At 41.4% G+C, this 25730-nt stretch overlaps 1 protein-coding gene across 1 annotated transcript in view; it reads left to right on the forward strand.

The window, feature by feature from the left end:
* Positions 1 to 25730, forward strand: part of obsl1b (obscurin like cytoskeletal adaptor 1b) — a 45928-nt gene that overhangs the window by 5768 nt on the left and 14430 nt on the right. Inside the window, exons 2-16 of the mRNA XM_046053572.1 lie at positions 832 to 1949; positions 3380 to 3649; positions 4672 to 4932; positions 5041 to 5352; positions 5485 to 5751; positions 5936 to 6211; positions 13228 to 13503; positions 15463 to 15738; positions 16465 to 16743; positions 16921 to 17196; positions 20300 to 20575; positions 20698 to 20970; positions 24704 to 24979; positions 25072 to 25347; positions 25441 to 25716. Of these exons, the coding sequence (XP_045909528.1) occupies positions 935 to 1949; positions 3380 to 3649; positions 4672 to 4932; positions 5041 to 5352; positions 5485 to 5751; positions 5936 to 6211; positions 13228 to 13503; positions 15463 to 15738; positions 16465 to 16743; positions 16921 to 17196; positions 20300 to 20575; positions 20698 to 20970; positions 24704 to 24979; positions 25072 to 25347; positions 25441 to 25716 (4885 nt within the window). The 5' untranslated portion in view covers positions 832 to 934. The remainder of the gene's footprint in view (positions 1 to 831; positions 1950 to 3379; positions 3650 to 4671; positions 4933 to 5040; positions 5353 to 5484; positions 5752 to 5935; positions 6212 to 13227; positions 13504 to 15462; positions 15739 to 16464; positions 16744 to 16920; positions 17197 to 20299; positions 20576 to 20697; positions 20971 to 24703; positions 24980 to 25071; positions 25348 to 25440; positions 25717 to 25730) is intronic.

The raw sequence follows: 25730 nt of genomic DNA on the forward strand, positions 1-25730 counted from the left end.
TGGCTGCTCTTGCACTAGGACAAGGCTGTTCCCCCTCGCCCGTGTTTTTCTCTCACGCAGACAGATCTAATTCAATTAGCCCTAATAATCATACCTTCCGTTTGTGATGAAACACATGCACTTAAAAGGGGCGGAGGCTGAGTGTTTGAATGGCAGAAGTTTTATTTTCCATTCCAAAACACAAGAGTGAATTTCCTTGTTACAGGCTGAAAGTATCGTCTTATAACATTTACAAACTGAATTATTTGGCTGAAATCTTACAAAAAATTACAATTTCATGTTCAAATATTATCTAAAACACACAAGTTGTTTGATATTAAAAGGTGCAATGAGTAAAATATGGCCAGAATTTCACTTACAAAAATGAACCAACATGATCAACAGAATGTGAAGAAGTACAGTTCTGATTCGTGCCAAAGACGTCTATGTGTTGTGTTGCTGAGAAATGAGCATGCTAAGCAGTTAGCCCCGGCCGCCCTGTGTTGTAATACCACTTGTGCCTCGAGAAGCAATAGTGAGTCACTGTAGCTTCCAGACTGCCCTCAGTCCAACATGAGAGGATGAAGAAGTAGAGCCCTTTGCTCAAGGTTAACGATTGATGCTGCTGCATGAGCTGCTCTCCCTCTCACTCGCTCTCCTCGACCTCTCGTTCCTCCGCTACCTCTACCTTTTTTGTCTCCTGCCATCGCTCGACCTTCCCTGTCTCTGACTGGGCAGACCGAGTGTGAAATTGGGTGGGAGGAGGTAAAATGCTGCCTCCCATTAGTTTGGAGCATTTGGCCAGGAATAAGACACAGTACCTTTAAAGTAATTCATTCATTTCTTTTTCAGAAATTTGCAGTGCAGAAGTTGGACTGTCTTTCCCCAGTGAATAACTGCTACCTCTTACTCTCCTGGGCTTCTTAAGTGAGGTGAGGCTGACAAAGAAGCAGAAATGGATGTGTTTGGTGGTGCACCACGTTTTTTGGCCTATCCAAGACCTGTGATGGTACAAAGCGGAACTGATGCAGTCCTAAAGTGTCAAATTGGCGGGGATCCAAGACCTGCAGTTATCTGGGAGCGAAACAATGAAAAGATCGACCCACAGGGACGATATAGGGTGTTTGAGGATGGAAATGTTTACAATCTGATCATTTCAGCTGTGACCACAGAGGATAGTGGCCAGTACATATGCAAAGCAAAGAACAGCATTGGGGAAACATATGCAGCAGCAACACTGAAGGTGGAAGGTGAGGCACAAGAAATGGAGTTACGAGAGGAAAATAAGCCACGATTCCTCATCAAGCCCCTCTCCACTCGCGTTGGCCGTGGGGAAGATGCTGTCTTCTCTTGTAAGCTCTGGGGAAACCCACGACCAGAGGTTGTCTGGGAAAAGGATGGCAGGAAACTCAATGAAATATTTGAAAGCACACATTTCAGCGTTGGCTACCAGGACGGTGGATGGTTCCAGCTCAAGATTTTTAAGACTCGTGCGCCAGATGGTGGTGTATATACATGCAAAGCCAGGAATGAGTTCGGGGAAGCATTGGCAGGAGCAGTGTTGCTCGTTGATGCAGGCCCAGGACATGAGGAAGAAGGAAATCGTAATGGCTACACAAATGGTCACTGGAAAGCCCAACAGGGAAAACAGAGGACCGGAAGGCAAGTGCAAAACCGGCTCAAAGACGACACCATGACCAAGTCAACGAAAGTGAAAATGTTTGCCGTGACAGAGGGTAAACATGCCAAATTCCGCTGCTTTGTGACTGGGAAACCCAAACCAGAAATAATTTGGAGGAAAGATGGCAGGCTGATACTGTCCGGAAGGCGTTATTTGTTATATGAGGACAGAGAAGGATACTTCACACTTAAAGTTCTGTACTGTAAGCAGAAGGATAACGGAGTTTATGTTTGTGCTGCGTCAAATACTGCAGGGCAAACCCTCAGTGCCGTACACCTCTCCGTAAAAGGTAAGTCAAGATCATTTTCAGTGTTTTCAGAGTTTTAATTTTGTGAAAATGTTAAGACATTTGGGTGCAGTTTAAAGAGTAAATGCAGTGCAGCCTGTGATACTTTTTTCAGTCAGTAAAGGAGTGAGTGAGTGTGTGGAGTGTTCTTGGATCAGATTTCTATCCATTTGATGCTAAGATGATGTCAGGGAGATATCATCCAAGAGGTACTCTGAGATCATTTATTGGGGTAGGGCCAGACAAAGGGGGCAAAATAAAAAAGTTAAACGTTTTATGGCGACATTATGATGCTTTAGAATGCTTTTTTTCCCATGATAATATTGTTAATATAGTATTGTTCTGTTCCAATCTGATCTATCTTCCAAAAACCACAATAAAACTATATACCTGAGCACTACAATAATGAATCTCATTCTTAAAGATAGAAGATAGTGACATTGCTTTTACAAAGCAATGAACAGCACAAACTGTACAATAGCACACTAATGCTTATTCACAGAACTCATTCAAGTAAATTTCAGGTATATGATTTTGTATCATCAGTCACTGAATCCATTAAAGGGCAGACCAGTTGACCATTGAGCTGCAAATATAATTAGTGATTAAATAATTTGACACCAGCTGTATAAAAAGCAATTCAACCCCGGGTCCACTGGAGGATTAATGAAATGTATTAATGATCTGAAATTCAACCCGAGAGATATCTAAACAGGCAAAGTTCATCAGCTTGAGATGGATTCCGACAGCAGTATGATGTCTGCAAAGTCACTTAGCTTGTGAAAGGTCTAGGGGGGCATCCATGTGATCGAAATCTTTGGGAAGGGGATCGTATTTCTCACATGGACCAGAGAAGTCCAAACTCATGGCACCAACAGAAAGTACTGTGCTGTGTTGAATGAAAATTTAAGCATGATTAATGATCAGTGGATATATTTAAAGGCAATTTAATTAGTCGATCATGAATGTATTTCATCCGTTGTCTGTGTGTTTAATTGGACTTGTTAAAAGATTAGTAAGATAAAGAAATGAATAGCTTTGCACACGGACTACTAAATACGGTCCACATTCTTTTGTTTACAACTGTCTGGTTTGGTCTGATGGTGTCTGTTACAAACAGTTTATTTCCTCTCTAACACCCTGATGTGTTAATGACCTTTCCATTCCTCAACTAAATAAGCCACTTGTCTCATGATTTTGCTGATCTTGTTTGCTTCACTGGAATTTACAGTGTGTATGACAAGGACATAGATGATGTGATGTGCGAGTTTTCTCAGGGTCGCCTTGCCCAAAGAATTTATGTTGACCAAGTAACACCACTGCCAATTGATAGACAGAAGTTAACATAAATATATTAAGATCATTTTTAACTAAATTAGGAGACGTGATTTTGGTTTAATCAAACTGGTGTTCTTCCTCCTCCTTGGTTCCAGAGCCGCCTGTGCGGTTCAAGCAGCCTCTTATTGATCTAGAAGTATGGGAACGAGATTTGGCTGTTCTCGAGTGTGAAGTTCCAGAGGACTCTGTTCCCATCACATGGTATCTGGAGGATAGACGATTGCAGCCAGGGGCCAAATATGGAATGGAGGAGTGGGGAACAAAACGGCGACTAACTATCCGTGACATTGGAGTTGACGATGATGGGATTTACCTCTGCGAGATGCCCGATGGGGGGAGAAGCATTGCAGAGGTAGCTGTGAAAGGTAAATCAGGATGGAATAATAAAATAGCCTTCTTTGAAAAGCATAATAAAAATGCAAAAGCACGTGCAAACGGATTCACATGATAACACAACAGCATGCTTTCACATACAGACTATTTGGAATCTTTGCTATAATTTTAGAGTTTAGAGTTAAATTTATGCTTGGGATTATCAACATCAAAGTTGATCTAACTGTGACAACCCTTACCCTTTATTTGTTTCTTTCCCTTCTGTCATGTTGAAACACATGCTTGGCCAAAATTGTATGACCAAAACGTGCACTACCATGTTGTTATACCATTTCCCTTTTCTCACCTCTTTTGAGAAATTTGGCACTTGAGAGACAAGGTAAATACATGAACATAAAGTCAGATGTCTCAATTTTTGTCAAGTAATTTGACTTGAGTAGAAAAACCATGGATAACACCACACACAAGGAATACCACACAAAGTGCTTTCCTATGGCCAGCTGGAAAACACAGCTTCAATCAAGGTAGCAACAAATAGTATTGTTGCTTGTTTTGATTCAAAAGTACTAGTCCATTATGAGTCTGACCTTCTAAGAAAAACAACAGCATCAGTTGTTCATGAAATTCCAAAATTTACTTATTAATTAGCACTAAAGGAAGAAAGTAGAGTTGTTATAGAGCCACAAAGTCTCTAAAGGTAGGAGGTGGAAGTGGTTGGACGGCTCAACAAAGCATTGGAGTTTGACATGGGAGACCACTGTTTTTAAAAAATGACAACAACTGCATCCTAGCCTTAATACAGTAGCTATTTTAACCAAATGATCTTTCCCTATACCAAATTAGTGTTGTCTGAGCTTAACCAAACCTAAAACCACTTTAGGAAGGCACTAACAAATGATGTTAGATATGAAGTGTCATATCAGAAAACATTTATATCTGTTGGTGTGAATTTACAGAAGACATTTTGTTGCTTCATTTGTAGAACATTAGGTAATCAATATCTTTGTCCTGTTGATGTGCTGAGTCACTTACTGTCAAAGTGTTGTCTTTGCAGGGACAATTTTGCGGAAGCTTCCAAGAAAAGTGGATGTATTGGAAGGTGAAAATGCTGCCTTTTGTGTTGAAGTGGAAAAAGAGGAAATGGACATACATTGGTACAAAGATGGCATAGAGCTGCGTGAAACCCATCAGACCATCCTAAAGTCCTTTGGGAGAACTCACATCCTGGTTTTTGTTAATACAATGCCCCAAGACTCTGGCCTTGTAATTTTCCTTGTAGGCAGATCCAAGACTTCCTCTCAGCTGAGAGTGAAAGGTAAGGTCCCTCGTCTGTAAATTATAGCATCCCAAATGCAAAAACATTGCATGCATCAGATTTTCCAATCCTAAGGGATGAATGCATGATGGGCTTCTCCTGTTTCAGCGGCCAGACACTGTCCTCCCAGTTGTCCAGTGGGTGTGCAGATCAACACAGAGCGGGCTAATGCTGCTCTTCTTTCATGGGTTCCTGCTCAGGACTCGCGAAAGAACCCTCCATCTGGATATGTGCTTGAGCGACAAGAAGTGGGCACTGGCTCACAGGAGTGGCTACAGTGCCTGACCACTGATTCTGCAACTTCTGTGGAGATCCTTGGTGACAGCGTACCATGTGAAGCTGATTATCGATTTCGAATTTGCAGTGTCAACAAATACGGAAAGAGCAACAATGTTGAGTTCCCTAGAGCTGTTCATTTGGGTAAGTTCAGTTACGCTAAAACAAATGTGCTAAATCAATTATGCCATGATGTTTTTTTCTTAATCAATGAAATCACAACATGGTTGGCGATATTACTTGCTAAATCATGTATAAACTTATTTTCTTTTCCAGTTCCAGTTGCCAGAATACAGGCTCCCTTACAGGATGCCTTAGTGCCAGAGGGGCAAGATGCCCTCTTCTCTATTGAACTCTCTGCTTCAGTTATTGGTACATGGTTCTTAAATGGTACTCAACTTCAGGATGATGAACGTTATTCCATGCGTCGGTCACGAACACACCAATCTCTTCGCATTCGCGGAGTACGTGATACAGACAATGGAGCTGAGATCACATTTATTGCCTATGGCATCCGGGATTCTGCAGCACTGTACATTCAAGGTATGTATTGGTCACTGTCATAGTTTGCTGGCGTACTTAACTTGGTCGGCCTAAGATTCATTGTGTTTTTTGTATGTTTGTTGTGTTTTAAATGCAATGCAAGATGGCACCGATGCACTGAAGCCCTTCAGGTCATTATCCTATGTGTTGTAAAAGATTCTCGTTGTTTTTCTGAAATTTGCAGCTCCTCTTGTCAAGTTTTCATCACTGTCAGAGATGGATCGAAACAAATTTGTAGAAATTGGGAACCCCATTGTTCTCTACTGCGAGCTGTCAGACCCTGCAGCTCCAGTGCACTGGTACAAGAACGGGGTGGAATTACAAACAGTGGATGGTCTTCATATCCAATCAGAGGGTACCATGAGAAGAATTGTCATCCAATCAGCAGAATTCTCGCATTCAGGAGTGTATTGCTGTGATGCCATTGATGACGTCATCAGGTTCAATGTGGAAGTAGAGGGTGAGTGGAGAGAGTTTCTTACAATACTTGTGCCTTTCACAGAGACTAACCACCTTTGTCACTTTTTACGCCTCTTATCTTTTATTCTTGCATTTTATTTAAAATGCATTTAGTCTTCTCTTAAAGTCTTTCTTATCAAATCATTTTACATTTACAAGTTAACAATCCATTAAACTATCTAAATATCCATAGCCCCACCTGTGAAGTTTTCAGCAATTCCAGATGCTGAGAGGAACAAAACCATCCACACAGGCTACCCCATTGTTTTACAATGTGAGCTCTCAGATCCTTCTGCTCAGGTGAACTGGTACAAAGATGGGTCAAAGCTCCATCCTCAAACTGGAGTAGATATTCTAACTGACGGCTTGGCGAGAAAACTGATTGTCCATTCAGCAGAATTTTTCCACTCTGGGTTATACTGCTGCAAGACAAAGGGTGACACCATCACGTTCAGTGTGGACATCAAAGGTGATTTGTTTGACCTTAAACGGTGTGAAACATTAACAAGCTCCTCCTCAGCAAAGCAACTAACTCTGATGACACTTTTGTATGTTGTTTGTTGCCTTTCGTCTTAGCACCCATTAAAAGTGCTAGCTGTCACATATTCTTTGACTGCAATACAGCATGTTAGTAATTTAGTTATCAGTAACTAGATTTCATGAATAATCTTGAATCTTGAATGAGGTTGATTTAAGGTTGACATAAGATCTAAACATATCTATAGCTCCACCTGTGAGGTTCTCAGCAATTCCTGAAGAAATGAGGACGAAGTCGATCGAAGCAGGCCAACCTATTGTACTCCAGTGTTTGGTGTCAGATCCTGAGGCCCACGTTTGCTGGTACAAGGATGTAATGCAGCTCATTTCAAACTCTGGATTAGAAATCCTCTCAGAGGGCAACACAAGGACTTTAATTGTTCAGTCTGCAGAGCCGTCCCACTCTGGTGTGTACAGATGTACCACACAGGATGATACCATGGAGTTTCAAGTGGAGATCAAAGGTGAATTTACACTTTTTATCTTGTGCGTTCATATTGTAACCCCACCTCCTCTTTCTAGATGCCACTAATAAATCCCTGCTTCTACTGTATGTGGTTTGAAGGACTGCTACATGCACATAACTCTAAAGAACTGTTAACGCAAGAAGTAATTGTTATTTATAATCTTTTGTTTTGTGACTGCTTCCTGAATTGAAAGTCTCTAGCACCCTTTTCATTTTTTGCTCAGCAGTCAAATGTTTGCAAGGTGTCCATTTCCACAGTCTTGATTTTATTTAGCTGTCCTGAATTTCCAATGCTAGCTATACCAGTGACGTACTCTACTGTCTTTGACGTTGAGAGAACCAAGTCAATTGAAGCGGGCAAACATTTGGAGCTGGAATGTGAGGTTGCAGACTCCACTGTGCCTGTCTGCTGGTATAAAGATGGTGTAAAGCTCTTCCCACAGAATGGTTGGGATATACAGAGTAATGGCACGTTGAGGAGGCTCGTTATCCCATCTGCTGAGTTCTTGCACTCAGGGCTATACAGCTGTGAAACCTCTGCTGACACTATCCACTTCACTGTGGATATCAAAGGTGATTTTCTTTTAATTTTTGAAACTTAAAGCAAATCCTAGCGCTTTCTGGAGACTAGATACGACTAACATTTACAACGTGCATATCCGTCTGTCTGTGTTCATGTGGTGTTTTGTGTGAAGATGTTGTGAACTGCTTCTTAAATCATGGTAAAATTAATCTCTACTGACAAAATGAAAATGTCTATGTAGGCTAATCCTTGAAAATGTGAGTTTCTCTACTTGAATTTGATCATACGACAGATTAATTCCCCGTTTGAGAGAGTTGAACCATTAAGCCCTTTCTTATCCAGAGTATGAACTTGCACTATTAAGTCTGCAATTATAATATGAATCATCATCTTTAGCTCCAACGTTGTCGCCCTCACCAGAGGTTGTGGAGACGCAGTCACTTGAAGCAACCTGCCCAACCCAACCAACATGTGAAACCTCAGACCCTGCTTTCCAGGTGTCATGGCAGAGGGATAAACAACATGGTTCTAATAGAGAGCCTGATTTTGAAATGGGAGGCATCAAGGAGACCCTTGTCATTGAACCAACTCATCCTTCAAACTCTGGAGCATACTATTGTGCAACAGCAGATGATGTTGCCAAATTAATAGTAAAAAACCAAGGTGATTTTTTTTTTTGTAAATGTGTTTTCTGTTTTAGTTATGACTAACTCTTTATGTAGCTTTTAGTTTGTCTTCTTATCTGTTGTGACAATGCAGAGCTAATATCTGTGACATTTTTGACAATATCTCTTTCAAGTCAGTTGTTCTAAAATGTGGGGTAAAATAGGGTATGTTCACTGAAATTATCCCCCAATGATTGTCTGTAGTGCCATCTCCGACATATGTGCTTGGTCCTGATGTTGAGAAGCCCGAGTCTGCTGAAGCGCACTGTCCAATTGTTCAACAATTTGAGATTTCAGATCCAATTGCCAAAGCCTGTTGGTACAAAGATGGAACCCAGATCTACCCAAAAAGGGAAGCTGACTGTGAATCACAGAGCAGCAGCCAAGCCTTCTCCTTCCAGTCTCATGACTTGTCTGGTGACGGCAGGCTTGGCTGTGAAACATCTGGTGATGCACAGTTAAATGTGGACATGAAAGGTGGTGTTCCACATTGTACATGCACAATTAAGAAGCAAGTCTTTAGTTACATATGTGAAGCTATCACCCAGCTCATTGTTTTCTTTTTGGCTTTGTCCAAACAGCAGAGCAGTGTCACTATGGTGACGAGATTGGTGAGATAGCTGATGCATCTGCCCAATACACTGTGGATGTCAAAGGTGATTTGATATATTTCAACATCAGTCATCCATGTTAACCCAGCACCTTCATGCCACTAACAACAGTGGTGTATTTTACTGTTAGCGCAATCATCTGAGACATCTTTTTTTTTTTGTTATATTCAGTCCTGGTCTCATGTCATTTCCTGCAGTGTTTGGCTCATAAACATGTGGTTGTTTAGTAGCTGATCTTCATACTAACATATATGTTGTGTTTGTCATTTAATTCTTCATTTTAACGGCCATCTTTGCTTGAAACAAGCAGCTAACAACTCTTAAAGTTCATCTTAAATCTTATTCATCACCAGATCCTCTCATTCACATTGCTGCCCTGAACCTCTCCCCGTTGCAATGACAATGCACTCTTATCAAAGGGAAGACAAATCATGTACTTTTTAGGGTTTTAAGATGTTAGTGTACATATTGATGGTACACAGTATTAGGAGTCAGTTGAAGGGGGAAATATACAAACTCAATCTCAGACCAAACCTGGTCGATCTTCTTGTTTGTCTTTGCAATGAATTATCTCATAACTCCATGCTAACCCACACTGATGTAAAATTCTGTTATGAGAAGAAGTATTGAGACCATCAACCACTGAAAACCTTTCTCTGTGTACATCACAATGCTTATAGCTACATCGCCAAGGCTCTCTTCTGACCAAGAGAAGAAGAAGTCCACTGAAGGGGCTTATCCTGTAGAAGTTGACTGCAAGTCCTCAAAATGCAATTCTGGCATCTTCTGTGGCAAAAGAAGAGATCTACAGACATATGAACAACATTCCAGGCAAATGGCAACTTCTCAATCAAGAAATGAATATATGACTGACTGGATTACAACTAAAAAGCTAAAGGAGCTCTACAATAATCAACAAACAATAAATGCTCAAGCTCCAGTTCACTGTAGCTCTATAAAGCCAAAAATGTTGCAATCTGACACACACCATCAGCCCACAGTGTCACAAGGTGAGGAATTCATTTACGATATAGAGCATGCAGAAGCCTCCTCTGAAGAGCTTGATTGTACCCTGGGGACAGCTGTCCAGACAGATGAGTTTTGTAATGTTCTACAAACTGCAACTGTTGAATCAGAGGAATCTACTCTCAAGACTCTAACTGTCCAATCAAAAGAGCTACATGGCTCAATACAGATGGCGACTGTCCACTCCGAGCTAAGTAACCCCCTACAGATGTCAACTGTCCAGTCAGAGCACCTTACTAACCACTTGCAGATTTCAGCAGTCAAATCAGATACGTTCTGTAACTCCTCACATACAGCAACTGTCCAATCAGAGGAGCCCTTTACATCCTTATATACTGCAACTGTTCAATCAGAGGAGCCTTTTAAAGCCTTACAGACTGCAATTATCAAATCAGAGGAGCCCTTTACATCCTTATATACTGCAACTGTTCAATCAGAGGAGCCTTTTAAAGCCTTACAGACTGCAATTATCAAATCAGAGGAGCCCTTTACATCCTTATATACTGCAACTGTTCAATCAGAGGAGCCTTTTAAAGCCTTACAGACTGCAATTATCAAATCAGAGGAGCCCTTTACATCCTTATATACTGCAACTGTTCAATCAGAGGAGCCTTTTAAAGCCTTACAGACTGCAATTATCAAATCAGAGGAGCCCTTTACATCCTTATATACTGCAACTGTTCAATCAGAGGAGCCTTTTAAAGCCTTACAGACTGCAATTATCAAATCAGAGGAGCCCTTTACATCCTTATATACTGCAACTGTTCAATCAGAGGAGCCTTTTAAAGCCTTACAGACTGCAATTATCAAATCAGAGGAGCCCTTTACATCCTTATATACTGCAACTGTTCAATCAGAGGAGCCTTTTAAAGCCTTACAGACTGCAATTATCAAATCAGAGGAGCCCTTTACATCCTTATATACTGCAACTGTTCAATCAGAGGAGCCTTTTAAAGCCTTACAGACTGCAATTATCAAATCAGAGGAGCCCTTTACATCCTTATATACTGCAACTGTTCAATCAGAGGAGCCTTTTAAAGCCTTACAGACTGCAATTATCAAATCAGAGGAGCCCTTTACATCCTTATATACTGCAACTGTTCAATCAGAGGAGCCTTTTAAAGCCTTACAGACTGCAATTATCAAATCAGAGGAGCCCTTTACATCCTTATATACTGCAACTGTTCAATCAGAGGAGCCTTTTAAAGCCTTACAGACTGCAATTGTCCAACCAGAGGAGCTCTGTAGCTCTATGCCAGCTGCCCTGTTAGGGAAGCTTCTTGACTGCTTACAAATTGCAACTGACCAAACAGAGGAGTTAAACACACCCCTACAGACCGCAACTGTCCAGTTAGAGAAGCTTGGTGACTTAAATAACACTGCATCCCTTCAAACATTGGACTTGTATAACTCTAAAGAGGCAGAAACTCTCTCAGGGGAACCGTACAACTTGCAACAGTCTGCATGTGTGAGATTGGATGACTTCTATCACACAGGACAAGCAGAACCTAACCTGTATCAGTCCCTACAGGCCACATCCATCCAACCAGGGTGTAATCACACCATGAAGGCCACAGAAGAACAAGTAGACAGTACAGACAACCCTGGACAAGGAGCATCTACCCTGTTTGCAGAGCCTTATTATATCAAGCAAGCATCTACTCTCCAATCAGAAGAGATCTATCTATCAAGGACATGTGACAGTCACTGGAGTGACAGTGTCACTGCAAATAAGGTGGCTGTTGAAGGTGATTTAAATGGTTAGCATTATCAAACACAAAATGGTCGGGCACAATGTTATGGTGTAAAATAAAGAGATTGCATTTTGCAGTCTTTAACATTTTGAAAATTTCAACATTTTCCTTTTGTTCATAATAAAACTCCTTCAAAAAGAGAGGGAAACGAGTAAATACATAACTTTAAACCCTAACTTGAATGCCTAGTTATCTCAAGTCTAACCAAAGATACCTCTTGTTAGATTACTAATAACTGAAAGACATACAGTATCTCACAAAAGTGAGTACACCCCTTACATTTTTGTCAATTTTTGATTATAACTTTTCATGTGACAAGACTGAAGAAATGTACCTTTGCTACAATGTAAAGTAGTGAGTGCACAGCTTGTATAACAGTGTGAATTTGCTGTCCCCTTAAAATAACACATCACACAGCCATTAATGTCTAAACCGCTGGCAACAAAAGTGAGTGCACCCCTAAGTGAAAATGTCCAAATTGGGCCCAATTAGCCATTTTCCCTCCCTGGTGTCATGTGACACGTTAGTGTAACACGGTCTGTGGATGGTGTCAAGCGTGTGTGGCGGCAACCAGGTGAGGAGTACAAAGACAAGCGTGTCTTGCTTTCAGTCGAGCATGGTGGTAGGAGTGTCCTGGTCTGGGGCTGCATGAGTGCTGCCGGCACTGGGGAGCTCCAGTTCATTGAGGGAACCATGAATGCCAACATGTACTGTGACAGACTGAAGCAGAACAGGATCCCAACAACATGATAACGACCCCAAACACACCTCCAAGACGACCGCTGCCTCGCTAAAGAAGCTGAGGGTAAAGGTGATGGACTGGCCGAGCATGACTTCAGACCTAAACCCTACTGACCGTCTGTGGGGCCTCCTCAAACGGAAGGTGGAGGAGCGCAAGGTCTCTAACATCCACCAGCTCCGTGATGTCGTCATGGAGGAGTGGAAGAGGACTCCAGTGGCAACCTGTGAAGCTCTGGTGAACTCCGTGCACAAAAGGGTTAAGGCAGTGCTGGGAAATAATGGTGGCCACACAAATTAACACTTTGGGCCCAATTAGGACATTTTCTCTTAGGGGTGTACTCACTTTGGTTGCCAGCGGTTTAGACATTAATGGCTGTGTGATGCATTATTTTGAGAGAACAGCAAATTTATACTGTTACACAAGCTGCACACTCACTACTTTACATTGTAGCAAAGTGTCCTTTCTTTAGTGTTGTCACATGAAAAGATATAATCCAACATTTATAAAAATGTGAAGAGTGTACTCACTTTTGTGAGACACTGTATTATTTATGAATTATTTTAACTCTAAGATTTATTGGCATGACTAATCTTGAATTGAGATTTTGCTCTTCTGTTGTTTGAAAGCACCATTTTTGTTGTAGTCAGTAATTGTGATGCAATTTTCTCTTAATGTTACCTCAAACATCCCCAGCTCCACCTGTGAGAATTGCAACACTTTACGAGACTGAGAGGAACAAGTCTGTTGAAGTTGGTGAACCCATAGTGCTGCAATGTGAGATATCAGATCCTAACGCCCAAGTTACTTGGTACAAGGATGGAATAAAACTACATGAAGCAGTTGGGCAAGACATGCTGGCAGAGGGTTCCATAAGAACGCTGGCTTTCCAGTCGGCGATGCTGTCTCATGCAGGGATTTACAGCTGCAAGACAACAGATGATGCTATGCAGTTTCATGTGGATGTTAAAGGTGACAAAAGTTGTTTTCATCCGTTCTATAAATAGATTCTTGCCAAATAGCATCTTGGTAAATAGCATCTAAATGCTTTTGCTTTGCTTGTAAATAGTAAGTTCTTATTTTATTACTTTTGAAATCAACCTAAAGTAGATGGATTTTATGTCATTCAAGAAATAGAACATAAGCAAAAATATGACACTGCCATGAGTTAAAAACATAAAGGCATAGACAGAATCTATGCTCTCTTGCTCCATTCTGTCTCTACATCACAACACCGACTAAAGTAATGACATTCTATATTTAGCTAATCACTTAGCCACCTTACTTGACACCATTTGGCTCCTTCTGCTTTTCCTTTTTCATGTCTGGGAGTAACTAGTTAGGTAGCTTGCAATGTCTTTCAATTGGTAAAGAGAAGAGCTTACACTATGTAAAGTTTTGACTTACACTTTTACATGTAGTAATTAAGTTCCATTGTTCTCCTTTTTGGAATAGGTTTAGGTGCTATAAAATTGTTGGTTGACAAAATGGCCACAAGTAAAACTAACTCAGCATAGGTTAGGCGGATTCTAATGTCAGTAACGGTAAAGTCACTTTATGCAGGGAACCTTATTTTTAAACATCTGACTAACTAGCCAGACCAATTTTCCTGATACCGAGTTGTGGTTAAGTGTTTTCTTGGAGTTTTTCTTTAAATGTACATACATTTTTGCATGGTTTCCAAACTAGCACTGAAGAGACTGTTAATGTTTATGTCCACTATGCTGAGGAGGGTGATGAATGGGTGTGGTTGATAAATCCTAACAAAGTAATTGTTGTTTTATTACATATACTACGTATTATACGCAGCTCTATGCAGCTCAGAATACGAACATAAAATCCTGAGAACATGCTCACATTTTTCAGAAAGACTGCCAAAGAATATATTTTACTCGTAGTAGAAGACTTTGGCTCGCTATGGATTTTTTTTTTCAATAACTATATAACAAATGTTCAGTAAATATTCAATAAATATTTGATTTTATTTACTTGAAACATGCACAAATGAAGAAAAATGACTGAATGATACTTGTTAACAATGATTTTATCATAATTGTTTTGAATGATCTACCTCAGATTTGTGAAGTGATCCACTGTTTGGCCTCACGTGTTGACCATAAAGAAGAGTTAAAAACCACAATTAACCAGCAGGTTTCTTCAACTTTCACACAGGAGCAAAAATCAACCTTTAAAGTTGAAAGAAATAACGTGACATTTTTGGCCATATCGTCCAGCCCTAACACACATCCGTTCAAAACATCCCTACCAGACCGACGTGCAGTTTTGGCACAGTCAGAACAGTTATTTTGACCCTCACTTTCTTCACAGGCACATCAAAAGAAAAGTACAATCGGTTATGTCAAGCAGCCAAGGTTTCATTAGTCCCTTTAATTTGATATTAGGTGATATTAGGTTGGAAAAGTTCCAAACCTCCTGCTGTACAGGCAGGAAACACTGACTGAATCGTCCTGCAAGTGCATAAGCAATGCAGAAATGCGTTGAGAAAAATGTAGATTGACTGAAAAAAATGGCTTAAGACTTTTATAATTTAATCATGGGGCCCATAGATTAATTCATTAATTTAATTATTAGACCCAAATCATTTTTAATCATTTATTTTTTCCCATAAAAGCTGACTGTTTCATTCAGTTGCCATGTTCAGTTCTTTTTTCTAACTTTTAGTTTAGTTTTTAGTTACTTTTAGTTCTACCAGGTTTTCAGTGTTTGTAAAATGTAAAATATTTAATTTAAAAGCTACACCTTTCGCTATAAATACTGAATCCAAATTGTGGTTACAATAAAGGATTTCATGTAATTTTATTGGTTGAATATGCTGCTGAAGGCTTTAGTTTCAGTATTGTGCTTTGCTTCACTTTGTTTATAATAGTGCCTGTTTTATTGATCACTTCTATTTTACATTCAATCCCGTAGCTCCACTTGTGAAGTTTTCAGCTTTATCTGAGGCTGACCAGAAAAAGGCGGTCATGGCCGGCTGTCCCATTGCTCTACAATGTGAGCTGTCAGACCCCACTGGACAAGTCAGTTGGTACAAGGATGGAACAAAGCTCCTGCCTCAAAATGGAGTAGACATCCAGTCCGAGGGAAATTTGAGGAGTCTAGTTATCCCGTCAGCAGAGCGGGCTCACACTGGCATGTACCGTTGTGAGTCAAAGGATGATGACATCCAGTTCGCTGTGGAAGTAAAAGGTGATGCTCAGAAACTCTGTAGCGCTTTCACTGTCTTGCACGGCTAACTAACTGAAAGAGCAGGTGATGAAGTCCCACCTAACTGAAAATGGTTCGTTTTTCTGCTTTCCTAATTTGATCAGTTACTGCTCTAAAAATGTAAAGCAACAGGTTTCCTCCGTAAGTATGATTTCTGTAATTTAATTTATTTAAAAAAATTTAAGTAAAGGCCAGTTCGTTTTGTTTAATTATTATTGCCTGTCAGGTCAGGTTAAAGAAATACTACTCCCTATCACACCCAATCATAATGACTGTTTTATACCTTTAACGAGAAATGAAATAATACAGGATGTCTTCTCTCTGAAAATCTTATTAAACATGCAGCTTTACAATGCAGCCTCTTGTTATGCATGTCCAATATCTTCAGAACACTAACTTTCTTGTGTCTTGTTCATAAAGGCACTAACTGAACACTGTCACTTTCTTGTTTGTGTTTTACCTGTGCTTTTTATGTCAGTGTACAGTAGCTGTGGATAAACTTTGACATTTCAGATCTTGATTCTTGCTCTTTTAGCCCTTCGAATCACGTTTGTTTCGTATTGTCTTCTTTAAGCCAGTTGTCTTTATGTTGTTGTGTGGAGTATGTGGTTTGTCTGGAAATTCTTTGTCAACTACAAACAGTAGTTTGGATATTAGATTATTTTAAGTTTATTAAGACACTTCTTTTGCAACATCTGAAACCTACAGCACTACCTGTGAAGTTCTCAGAGCTTCAAGAGACTGACAGGAACAAGTTCGTCCAAGAAGGCTCTCCCGTTGTCCTTAGCTGTGAACTCTCTCATGATCCTTCTGCTCATGTCGACTGGTTCAAGGATGGAATGAAACTCCTACCACAAAACAATATGGAAATACAGTCAGATGGCCTAACAAGGACACTACTCATCCATTCAGCTGAAAACATAAATGCTGGCACCTATGCATGCTCAACATCAGATGACACCATCACATTTAAAGTGGACGTAAAAGGTGATTTATTTCTATCCTTACCATGCCACATCCATCTTCTTCTATGGTGTGAGTGGTGAACAAAACTTACTAGCTTTTGAATGTTCATGAGAAAATGGTGTGGCTGGCTGGACAGTGTGTTATGTCCATTGTAAGTGAATTCTCTTATCCAAAACCCTTATTATTCCCTTCTCTTAGGCCGATCGCCACAGATCATGCCAATGCCACTGTCTGAAAAACACAAGATCATTGCAATTGGTTGTCCAATTATCCTGCAGTGTGAGGTCTCAGATCCTGTTGCCCAGGTTTCCTGGTTTAAAGATGACGTGGAGCTTTTTTGCAAAACTGGCCTAGATATGAAAAGAGACGGCAGCCTGAGAAAATTAATGATTCATTCTGCTAAGGTCTCTGACTCTGGCCTCTACAGCTGTAGCCTTGCTGATGATGTTGTGACATTCCATGTGGACGTCGAAGGTGATTTTCTTGTATTCGGTTTTAATGAATGAGTTTCCAGGTGTGAGCTGAACATATTACATTTCTTACTTTTAACTGTACACTTCGTTGCACAATTGACCATTCGCTAAGCCACGCCCCGAATACACAGCTGGCCAATCACAGCGCAGTACAGGACTTAACTCTAACTGAAGTCCGACACTTTCACGGATGCGCTCCATTGACTTTAATGTAAAAAGAGTCATTTTCTAGCTCAAGATCTGGTCAAACGCTGTTCCTGGGGCTCTTGTAATAGTTACAGTCGCTACCCAGAGAGGTTGAAAGGAGAAGTACGATTTATTCTAAAATGCCGGCTGTGGATCGTTCCTACTGTCATGTTAGTTAGCTAACGCTAGCTAACGTCCTACTCAATGGAACATAATAAAGCCCTACTGTTCTGCTTTTTAATGATTGTAATAATGAATAGAGGCCTACCCAGCTTTACAGGAACAGTGTTGATCGTTCATATCATTGTCTTTTGTCTCAATCGCAGGGGGATGCAGTGGTTCACTTGTACTGTGTGATCGGTAGGCTTTAGCTTCTATCTTTCATTGTTTTCCACGTCCGTTTGAGTCAGTCTGACAGCCTGAATACAACCTTCAAACGTATAATGCAACTGCAAAACTGTCTGCTTCTTTCTGAGATCGCTTTTTCCAACTAATTTGACAATATTTCTCCGGGGAGTGCTGTAATAGACAGTGGCAGCGCCGACAGTTTGTCGGACTTTTCAACAGTAACTAAGGAAGGCGGGGCTTAGCGAAGGGTCAATTGCTCTTAACAAAACCTTCAATTAATTTAAAGTATTTTGTAACCCTGTATGCAAACACAAAGTGCCTAATGTTGTATGTGCAAAAATAACCAAACACTGTAAAATGGTGTTCTGGCTAAACAGCAGTGCTCTGCAAATCTTGTAATACCCCCCAGCTACTCCTGTGAGGTTTTCATCATTACCAGACGTCGCAAGAAACAAATTTGTTGAAGCAGGCTGCCCGATTAAGCTGCAATGTGAAGTCTCAGAGCCAACTGCCCAGGTCTACTGGCACAAGGATGGAGAACAGCTACTTTCAAAGAGTGAATATGAAATCCTAACAAAAGAAAAACTGAGAGCACTGGTTATTAAATCAGCAGAAGTCAGACACGCTGGCTTGTACAGCTGTGAGGCCGCAGATGACCATATAGAATTCAAGGTGGATGTTGCAGGTGATCTAATTATTTTGAGTTATGTCAGAATCACTAACTTCTTTAAATTAATGCTTGGCTACTAGATCAACTTAGGCTTCTATATTTGATTCTAGATAATAAGATAATGTGTACTGATACTTATTATGTATTTTCTATGACTTTGATGGACATGTTCACCCTGATAGAAAATATTACATCTTACTTAAATTTTATCATGAATAAGTATTTTTTCCCTAAGAAGCAAATACTTTCAGACTGGAAGCAGCCAGTGGTTCAAATTACTATAATGTAAAAGGGAGCGCACGTAGCAAAAAAAACCCCCAGACACCTAACTCTGCAGTTCGCTTCAGCTCTAAGGAGTGTTTTTGTCTTTTTCAGCTCATTGTTTGGTTTTACAGCTCGCAACTTTACTGTTTAGTTCAGTCTCACCGCCCTCATCAACCCTGTCAAAAACCTCTGCATGTTACACAGCACCAAACAAGAGATAAAATTGGCAACTAGCTGATGAAAATATTTCCCTCAGGAATCTAACACTCTATCTGAGTGTGTAAATAGGCAACTGATTGCTAACATGTTTGCCACAACTTTATAAAGTTATGATATTAATGTTGTGTTTACAGCTTGTTACGCAAAAGAAATGATCATGCTGATTTAACTGCCTAGTCCAGTGGTAACGGTAGTGGCCCATATGACTCAATTTCTAAACATGTTAAACTTTGCTAATTTGGCTGTTGTGCTGGTCACTGTGTGACTCTGGCTAGACTTATGAGGGGTGAGTTGCAGATGCTGCGCACCTCCTGGCATTAAGGCTGTACATAAAAATGTTATTAACTAATAGGCAGAGAGAAAGAGAGCAAACAGATGAGACATTTTTTTGCCATTTAAACTGCTGTCAAGGTCAATATACTTTACATTATTAAAAAAACAACAGTTTAAAATTGGAATTCATGTTCCACTATGCTGGCTCACTGACTGTATGCGAGTCCATGACTCTAGTAATGCCTAAGTAATTACGTAAATCTCACTGTCAACCTGAGTAGGCACAACTCCAAACAATTTGTACACCATCTGTCTAAGCTAGAGCAAAATTTTACAGCCTTCAGCCTGTAGATCCAAGTATGTTACAAAGCATAGCAAATCTGATTATCTGGTTGCTGTTCGATGAATTGAAATTCCTATAGCACCAGTTTGATTCTCAGCTGTTCCAGAGGCTGAAAGGAGCGAGTCTGTTGAAGCAGACAGCCCGATCAAACTGCAGTGTGAGATCTCAGACCCCACAAGCCAGACCTGCTGGTATGAGGACGGAATAAAACTCTTGCCTCAATTGGGAATAAACATCGATTCAGAGGGCAATGAGAGGACATTGGTTATGACGTCGGCCACGTCTTCATGCTCTGGAGTACACAGTTGTGAAACTGATGATGATTCAGATTTCAACGATTTCAATGTGGAGGTGAAAGGTGATATGCTAAGCTTTTTCTTGGCAAGATGTTGTCATTGTAGAGTCTTATAAAACTTTGTGAACTCAGCAAAACCTGATCATCATCATATTCATCATGGTCCTAACTTCCTTCTAATTTCATTAAACATTTAATTGCTTTTCATGTACATGCTTTATATTTAAGGCCAGTGTCTGAAAAATAGCATGTATTTTGATGAGTTTACCGTTTTTTCCTATGCGCCTACTGCAATTGCATTACATCAGTGCACTGCTTCAATTCATTATTTCAGAAGTGGATTAACACCCACTGATAATTATGATATCTTTGTTGGGTTGTTATCTAGATAGCAGCATGTCTAAGCTGACCAAATCTGACTTTACAGCTACTGCTTGCATGAGCATAAACAATGAATGTTACTTTGGTGCAACAACTTACTTTCTTTTGTGTACCGTTTTCCGCAGAGCCACCAGTAACATTTGCTGATATCCCAGAAGAGGACCTTTTCAAGAGTGTTGTGGAACAAGAACCGCTTGTTCTCGTCTGTGAAGTATCAAGGGCTGATGGTGTTGTCCAGTGGTACAAAGATGGAACTGAGATGCAACCAAGAAATAATATCACAATGAAGGAAGAAGGCACCAAAAGGAATCTGACAATTCATTCTGCCCAACTGTCCGACACAGGCACATACACATGCCGTGCAGGAGACAATGTTTTAATGTTCAAGGTTAACATAAGAGGTAATAAAATGGCTCTAAAAATACATTACACAAAAACGGTCACATGATTCACTTAAATTCACACTACCTGTGTTAAAATGTGAAGAAGATGTGTTTCAATTTCATATATTTTTTATTCAAAGAACCTCCGGTGATGATAATCTACCCGAAGGAGGATGTCCACCTTGATCGTCACGTCCCTGAGGAAATTATTCTGAGTTGTGAATTGTCTCGTCCCAACGGTGCTGTCAGCTGGTACAAAGATGGTCAAAAGCTGCAGGAGAGTGAGAACATCAAGCTGAAGATTGAAGGCCCCTATCGACGACTGAAGATTCTTTCTAGTGGAGTCGAAGATTCTGGAGAATACGTCTGTGATACGGCTGACGATTCAATATTCTTTCACCTCAGTATTACAGGTAAAATCCCTGATACTACATATAATGTATGCATAGGTGTAACCCTGTTCTGCTCTACAAGCCTAGGGAACATGGCCCTAAGTTTGTTTACTTACACTCAATAGTGATATTATTTTTACTGACCTACTCAGATGTATTGAGTGGGTGACTGTCTATGTGAAAGAAATAATACTTTTACGTATGTTTGTGGGACCTTATAGAGAGCCTTAGTCACTCGCTTCCGCAGTTACGACGTCACGTGATCAGTGTAGTCTATACATGTCTAAAGGCAAAAATGTTTATATCTGTCCCGAATGGTGAAACACGAAGGTGGAAGACTGCCGCCTTTAGAAAGGGAAGAGACTGTTTCATTTTAAATCAAAATCAGATTATTGCCAGGTATTTGCTTTGGTGATAAGGTGCTACACGCAGACAAACATACAGTTGACATAAATAAATGTAGAAATATATAAATATGGAATAACAAAGCAACTTATGAATGAAAGAATAGAGAAACATAATACAACTATTTGTAGAGAAAGAACAATGTGGCAGATATATATATGTGCATTACTCCGGTTTGTGTTGTGCAGATGTATTGCAACGGAAGAGAATATTGTGTACATAAATATATAAATTGACAGTTTGAAAATATAAAACAACTATTAACAATTAACAATTAACAACAAATATGTGCAATGTGCCCGGTTTGTGCATGATATGAAATAATATTTACATGTGCAGAGACATTTGCGTTATTTGAAAGGGGGAGTGTCAGTGGGGGTTCCGGGCCTTGTTGATGAGGCTAGATGCAGACTGGAAGAAGCCGTTTTTGTGGTGAGAGGTTTTGGTCCTAATGGACCACAGCCTCCAGCCAGAGGGGAGAGTCTGAAACAGTTTTTGTCCGAGATGGGAGGGGTCAGCCACAATCTTTCCTGCTGGCCTCAGAGTCCTGGAGGAGTACAGGTCCTGAAGTTATAGAAGATTGCAGCCAATCACCTTCTCTGCAGAGCGAATGATGCGCTGCAGCCTGCCCTTGTCCCTGGCAGTGGCAGCAGCGTACCAGATGGTGATGGAGGTGAGGATGGACTCAATGATGGCGGCGTAGAAGTGCACCATTGTTGACTTTGGCAGGCTGAACTTCTTCAGCTGCCGCAGGAAGTACATCCGCTGCTGGGCCTTCTTGGTGAGGGAGGTGATGTTCAGCTTCCAGTTGAGGTCCTGGGAGATGACGGTGCCCAGGAAGCAGAAGGAGTCCGCAGTGGTGACTGGGGAGTCACACAGGATGATGGGGAAGGGTGGGTCTAGGGTCTTTCTAAAAACCACGACCATCTCCACTCGTCTTCTGATCGTTGAGCTCCAGACTGTTCTGGCTGCACCAGGTCACCAGATGGTCAGTCTCCCACCTGTAGGCGGACTCATCCCCACCAGATGAGCCCAATGTCCTGCAGCCAGGGCAGGGATGATGGTGTTGAAAACAGAGCTGAAATCCACAAACAGGATCCTGGGGAGTCATCATTTACAGACCTGTTGTCTCTGTAGGCGAACTGCAGGGGGTCCGGGAGAGGGTCTGTGATGGATTTAAAGTGGGACAACACAAGGTGCTCAAAAGACTTCATTACCACAGAAGTCAGGGCGACAGATCTGTAGTCGTTTTGTCCTGTGGTCCTTGGTTTTTTGGGGACAGGGATGATGGTGGAGGCATTGAAGCAGGCTGGAACATGGCATGTCTCCAGTGAGGTGTTAAAAATGTCTGAACACACCGGAGACAGCTGATCAGCACAAATATAGTGCTTCAGAGTGCTTCGGGGTGGATGGGGAGAGAGCTTTGCAGGGTTTCTGCCTCCTGAATAGTCCTGTTGACATCTCTCTCTGAGATGGAGAGGGGGTGGAGCTGGCCAACTCTGAGCAGGGGGAGGAGGAGATGGTGGACTGGGGCTGAAGCTGAGCGGAGGAGTCACGTGGGGTGTCCAATTGACTCTCAAAGTGGCAGTAGAACTGGTTCAGCTCATTTGCCAGGCGACAGTTGTTAATCGAGTGGGGGGGGCTTTAGGTTTGTAGTTAGTGATCTGTCTGAACTCCTTCTAGACAGAAGTGACATCGTTGACTGAGAACTGTTTTTTTAGTCTCTCTGAGTACAGTCATTAGCTTCTCGCACCTCCTTGCTAAACCTGTACTTTAATGCCCTGCACCTGGCCCCACTCCTACATGCCTCCTCCTTTCCAACCTTAAGGCTCGTGCAGTCTTCAAGACTTTCAGCGTCGGCTGATAGCCGTGTTCTTCACACTACACAACTTGCCGTCTAGTGACGGGAGTCTTGAAGTTGTTTTGGCGTTCACACTACGTGACTGATCGGTGACAGGGGGTCACGCACCACACGAGCTGACAGAGACTCTGTCACCCGACGCTGGTCTCCAAACCAAGTTTTGTCAAGAAAACACAGGTGAAATGTGAAACGGGAATTGATGCGAACCAAAACACAAAACAGCTGTTGTTTGTTATTATAAAAATAGCAATTATAAAGACAAAGAATCTGGGTGAAAGAATGGATCAGCACACGCAGGTAGCAGGGATTGTCTGAGCTACAGAGAGAGCTGGAAGTGAGTAAAAAAGTGTTTTGCGGTGAAAAAGTAGCTGCCTGCTCTCATTGGCTGGATGTGGATGTCGAGTCGGCCGACTCCTCCAGATATTTGGCGTGCTAGAGATCTGGCAGACGTCGGCGATGTGTCGGAAATGTGTCGGGGAGCCGTTTTCTTTTGTCGTTGAGTAGTTCACACATAACCGCCGATCAGCTGCTGATTTACCCCTGATCACAGCCTGATGGTCGCTGAGCTCGCCGAGCGGCAAATTGAGCGAAAAATCGTGTAGTGTGAACCAGGCTTTAGCTGTCTGAGTTTAGCTGTGAACAAGGGTTTGCCATTGGTGCTTGTTGGTATACAGCTGTCCTCACATAAACTGATGTAGGACGTCACAGCTTCAGTAAACTCATCCAGACTATTGGTAGCAGCCCTGAAAACATCCCAGTCAGTGCAGTCCATACACGCCTGAAGATCCTCTACAGCTTCACCGGCCCATTTCTTTGATGTCCTCACTACAAGTTTACAGAGTTTTAGTTTCTGCCTGTATGCAGGAATCAGGGGCACCATGACGTGATCAGAGTGTCCCAGTGGAGCGCTGGAGACGGCGTGATAGGCACTGCTTACTGTAGCGTAGCAGTGATCCAAAGTGTTCCCCTCTCTGGTTGGACACTTTATAAACTGTATTTGGGGAGTTCTTGGCTGAGGTTTATAGGGAAATATAGGGAATAACGGTACCCACTTTGGGACAGTCTCCCCTCAAGGGCATTTCTGGTGCTACACTGTAGACACAACAAAGCAATGCTAATAGTTATGTGGAGATTTAAAAAAGAGAGCTTGAGTGACAAGTTCAAATCCTGCTAGTTCCTTACCCCCACACACACATGGCCAATCGCTACATGTTTGTTATCAGCTTAAGAAGTTCGGAAAGAAAATTATCAGATGCCGCCCCATCAAGTTTGACATTGGAAAGGAGGTTTCAGACTGTGTTCAATGATCTGCCAAGCACTTTGAAGCATACAGACGTTTTTAACATTGGCATGGTTAGGGGTTAACCGATTCATCCAGGATCCTGCGGGCAATGTATGCATCAACTTGACTCCTAGATAACAGTGTAAGTTTCTTGTAGCATTCATTAAACAAGTTTGTGGTGGCTAATTGATTATGGCCCTTTCCAGAACCTCCAGTGCTGATTGTGTCTCCAAGTCAATCCCAAATGGAACTTTGCCAGCAGACCTCTGAGAGGATGGTACTGAGCTGTGAGATCTCACGGCCCAATGCAGTGGTGCGTTGGTATCGAGACGGACTCGAAGTGGAGGAGAATGACAACCTTATTCTGGAGGTGGATGGTGTCTACAGAAGACTTATTATACCTGAAACTACTGTCAGAGATTCCGCCGAATACGTCTGTGATACTGCGGATGACTCCATGACATTCTTCGTAAACATAGCAGGTATAAAAAACTAAAAGTAGATAGTTTCTGTAAATAGCTGTTCCCGTGTCAATGTTTATCCATTTCTAACACAAAATTTCCTTAATGCACAGAGCCTCCTGTTCGCTTCATACGGCCAAGGAAGATGGCAAGTAGAGTAGAGAAACTGGTTGGGGAGACTCTGGTTCTAGACTGTGAGGTTTCAAGATCAAATGCTGAGGTCACCTGGAAGAAGAATGGGGAAGAAGTAGAAGACTCCAGAAATATCACCATCCTTGAGGATGGTGTCATGCGTCAGTTAACCATTCACTCACTAACCGTGGAATGTTCTGGGCAATATGTCTGTGATGCAAAGGATGATGTGATGGATTTCCATATTAACGTGCAAGGTAATTGTACTTAAAGGTATAAGTCCAAGATGATATGGAGCACCACATCTCAAGTCCAAGTCCTGAAACATGACTTTTCTTGTTCATTTTCAGATTTGCCTGTAAAGATTCTTGGAAAAACAGCCGCAAAAACAGAAAAGCAGTTCTTAGTTTCAGATGACATTATTCTAGTATGTGAACTATCAAGATCCAACGCTTCAGTCAGTTGGTACAAAGATAATCAGCTAATTGATGACACTGAGCGATACTGTAGCGAGGAGCAAGGCGTTTTCCGATCACTGGTAGTCCTAAATGCTGGGCTCGAAGATTCCGGAGAGTACACCTGTGATGCTGTGGATGATAAGATGGTCTTCTATATCACTGTCAAAGGTAATCATATTATT

This window comes from Micropterus dolomieu, linkage group LG07 (genome assembly GCF_021292245.1).
Source record: "Micropterus dolomieu isolate WLL.071019.BEF.003 ecotype Adirondacks linkage group LG07, ASM2129224v1, whole genome shotgun sequence".
Classification (NCBI taxonomy): Eukaryota; Metazoa; Chordata; class Actinopteri; order Centrarchiformes; family Centrarchidae; genus Micropterus; species Micropterus dolomieu.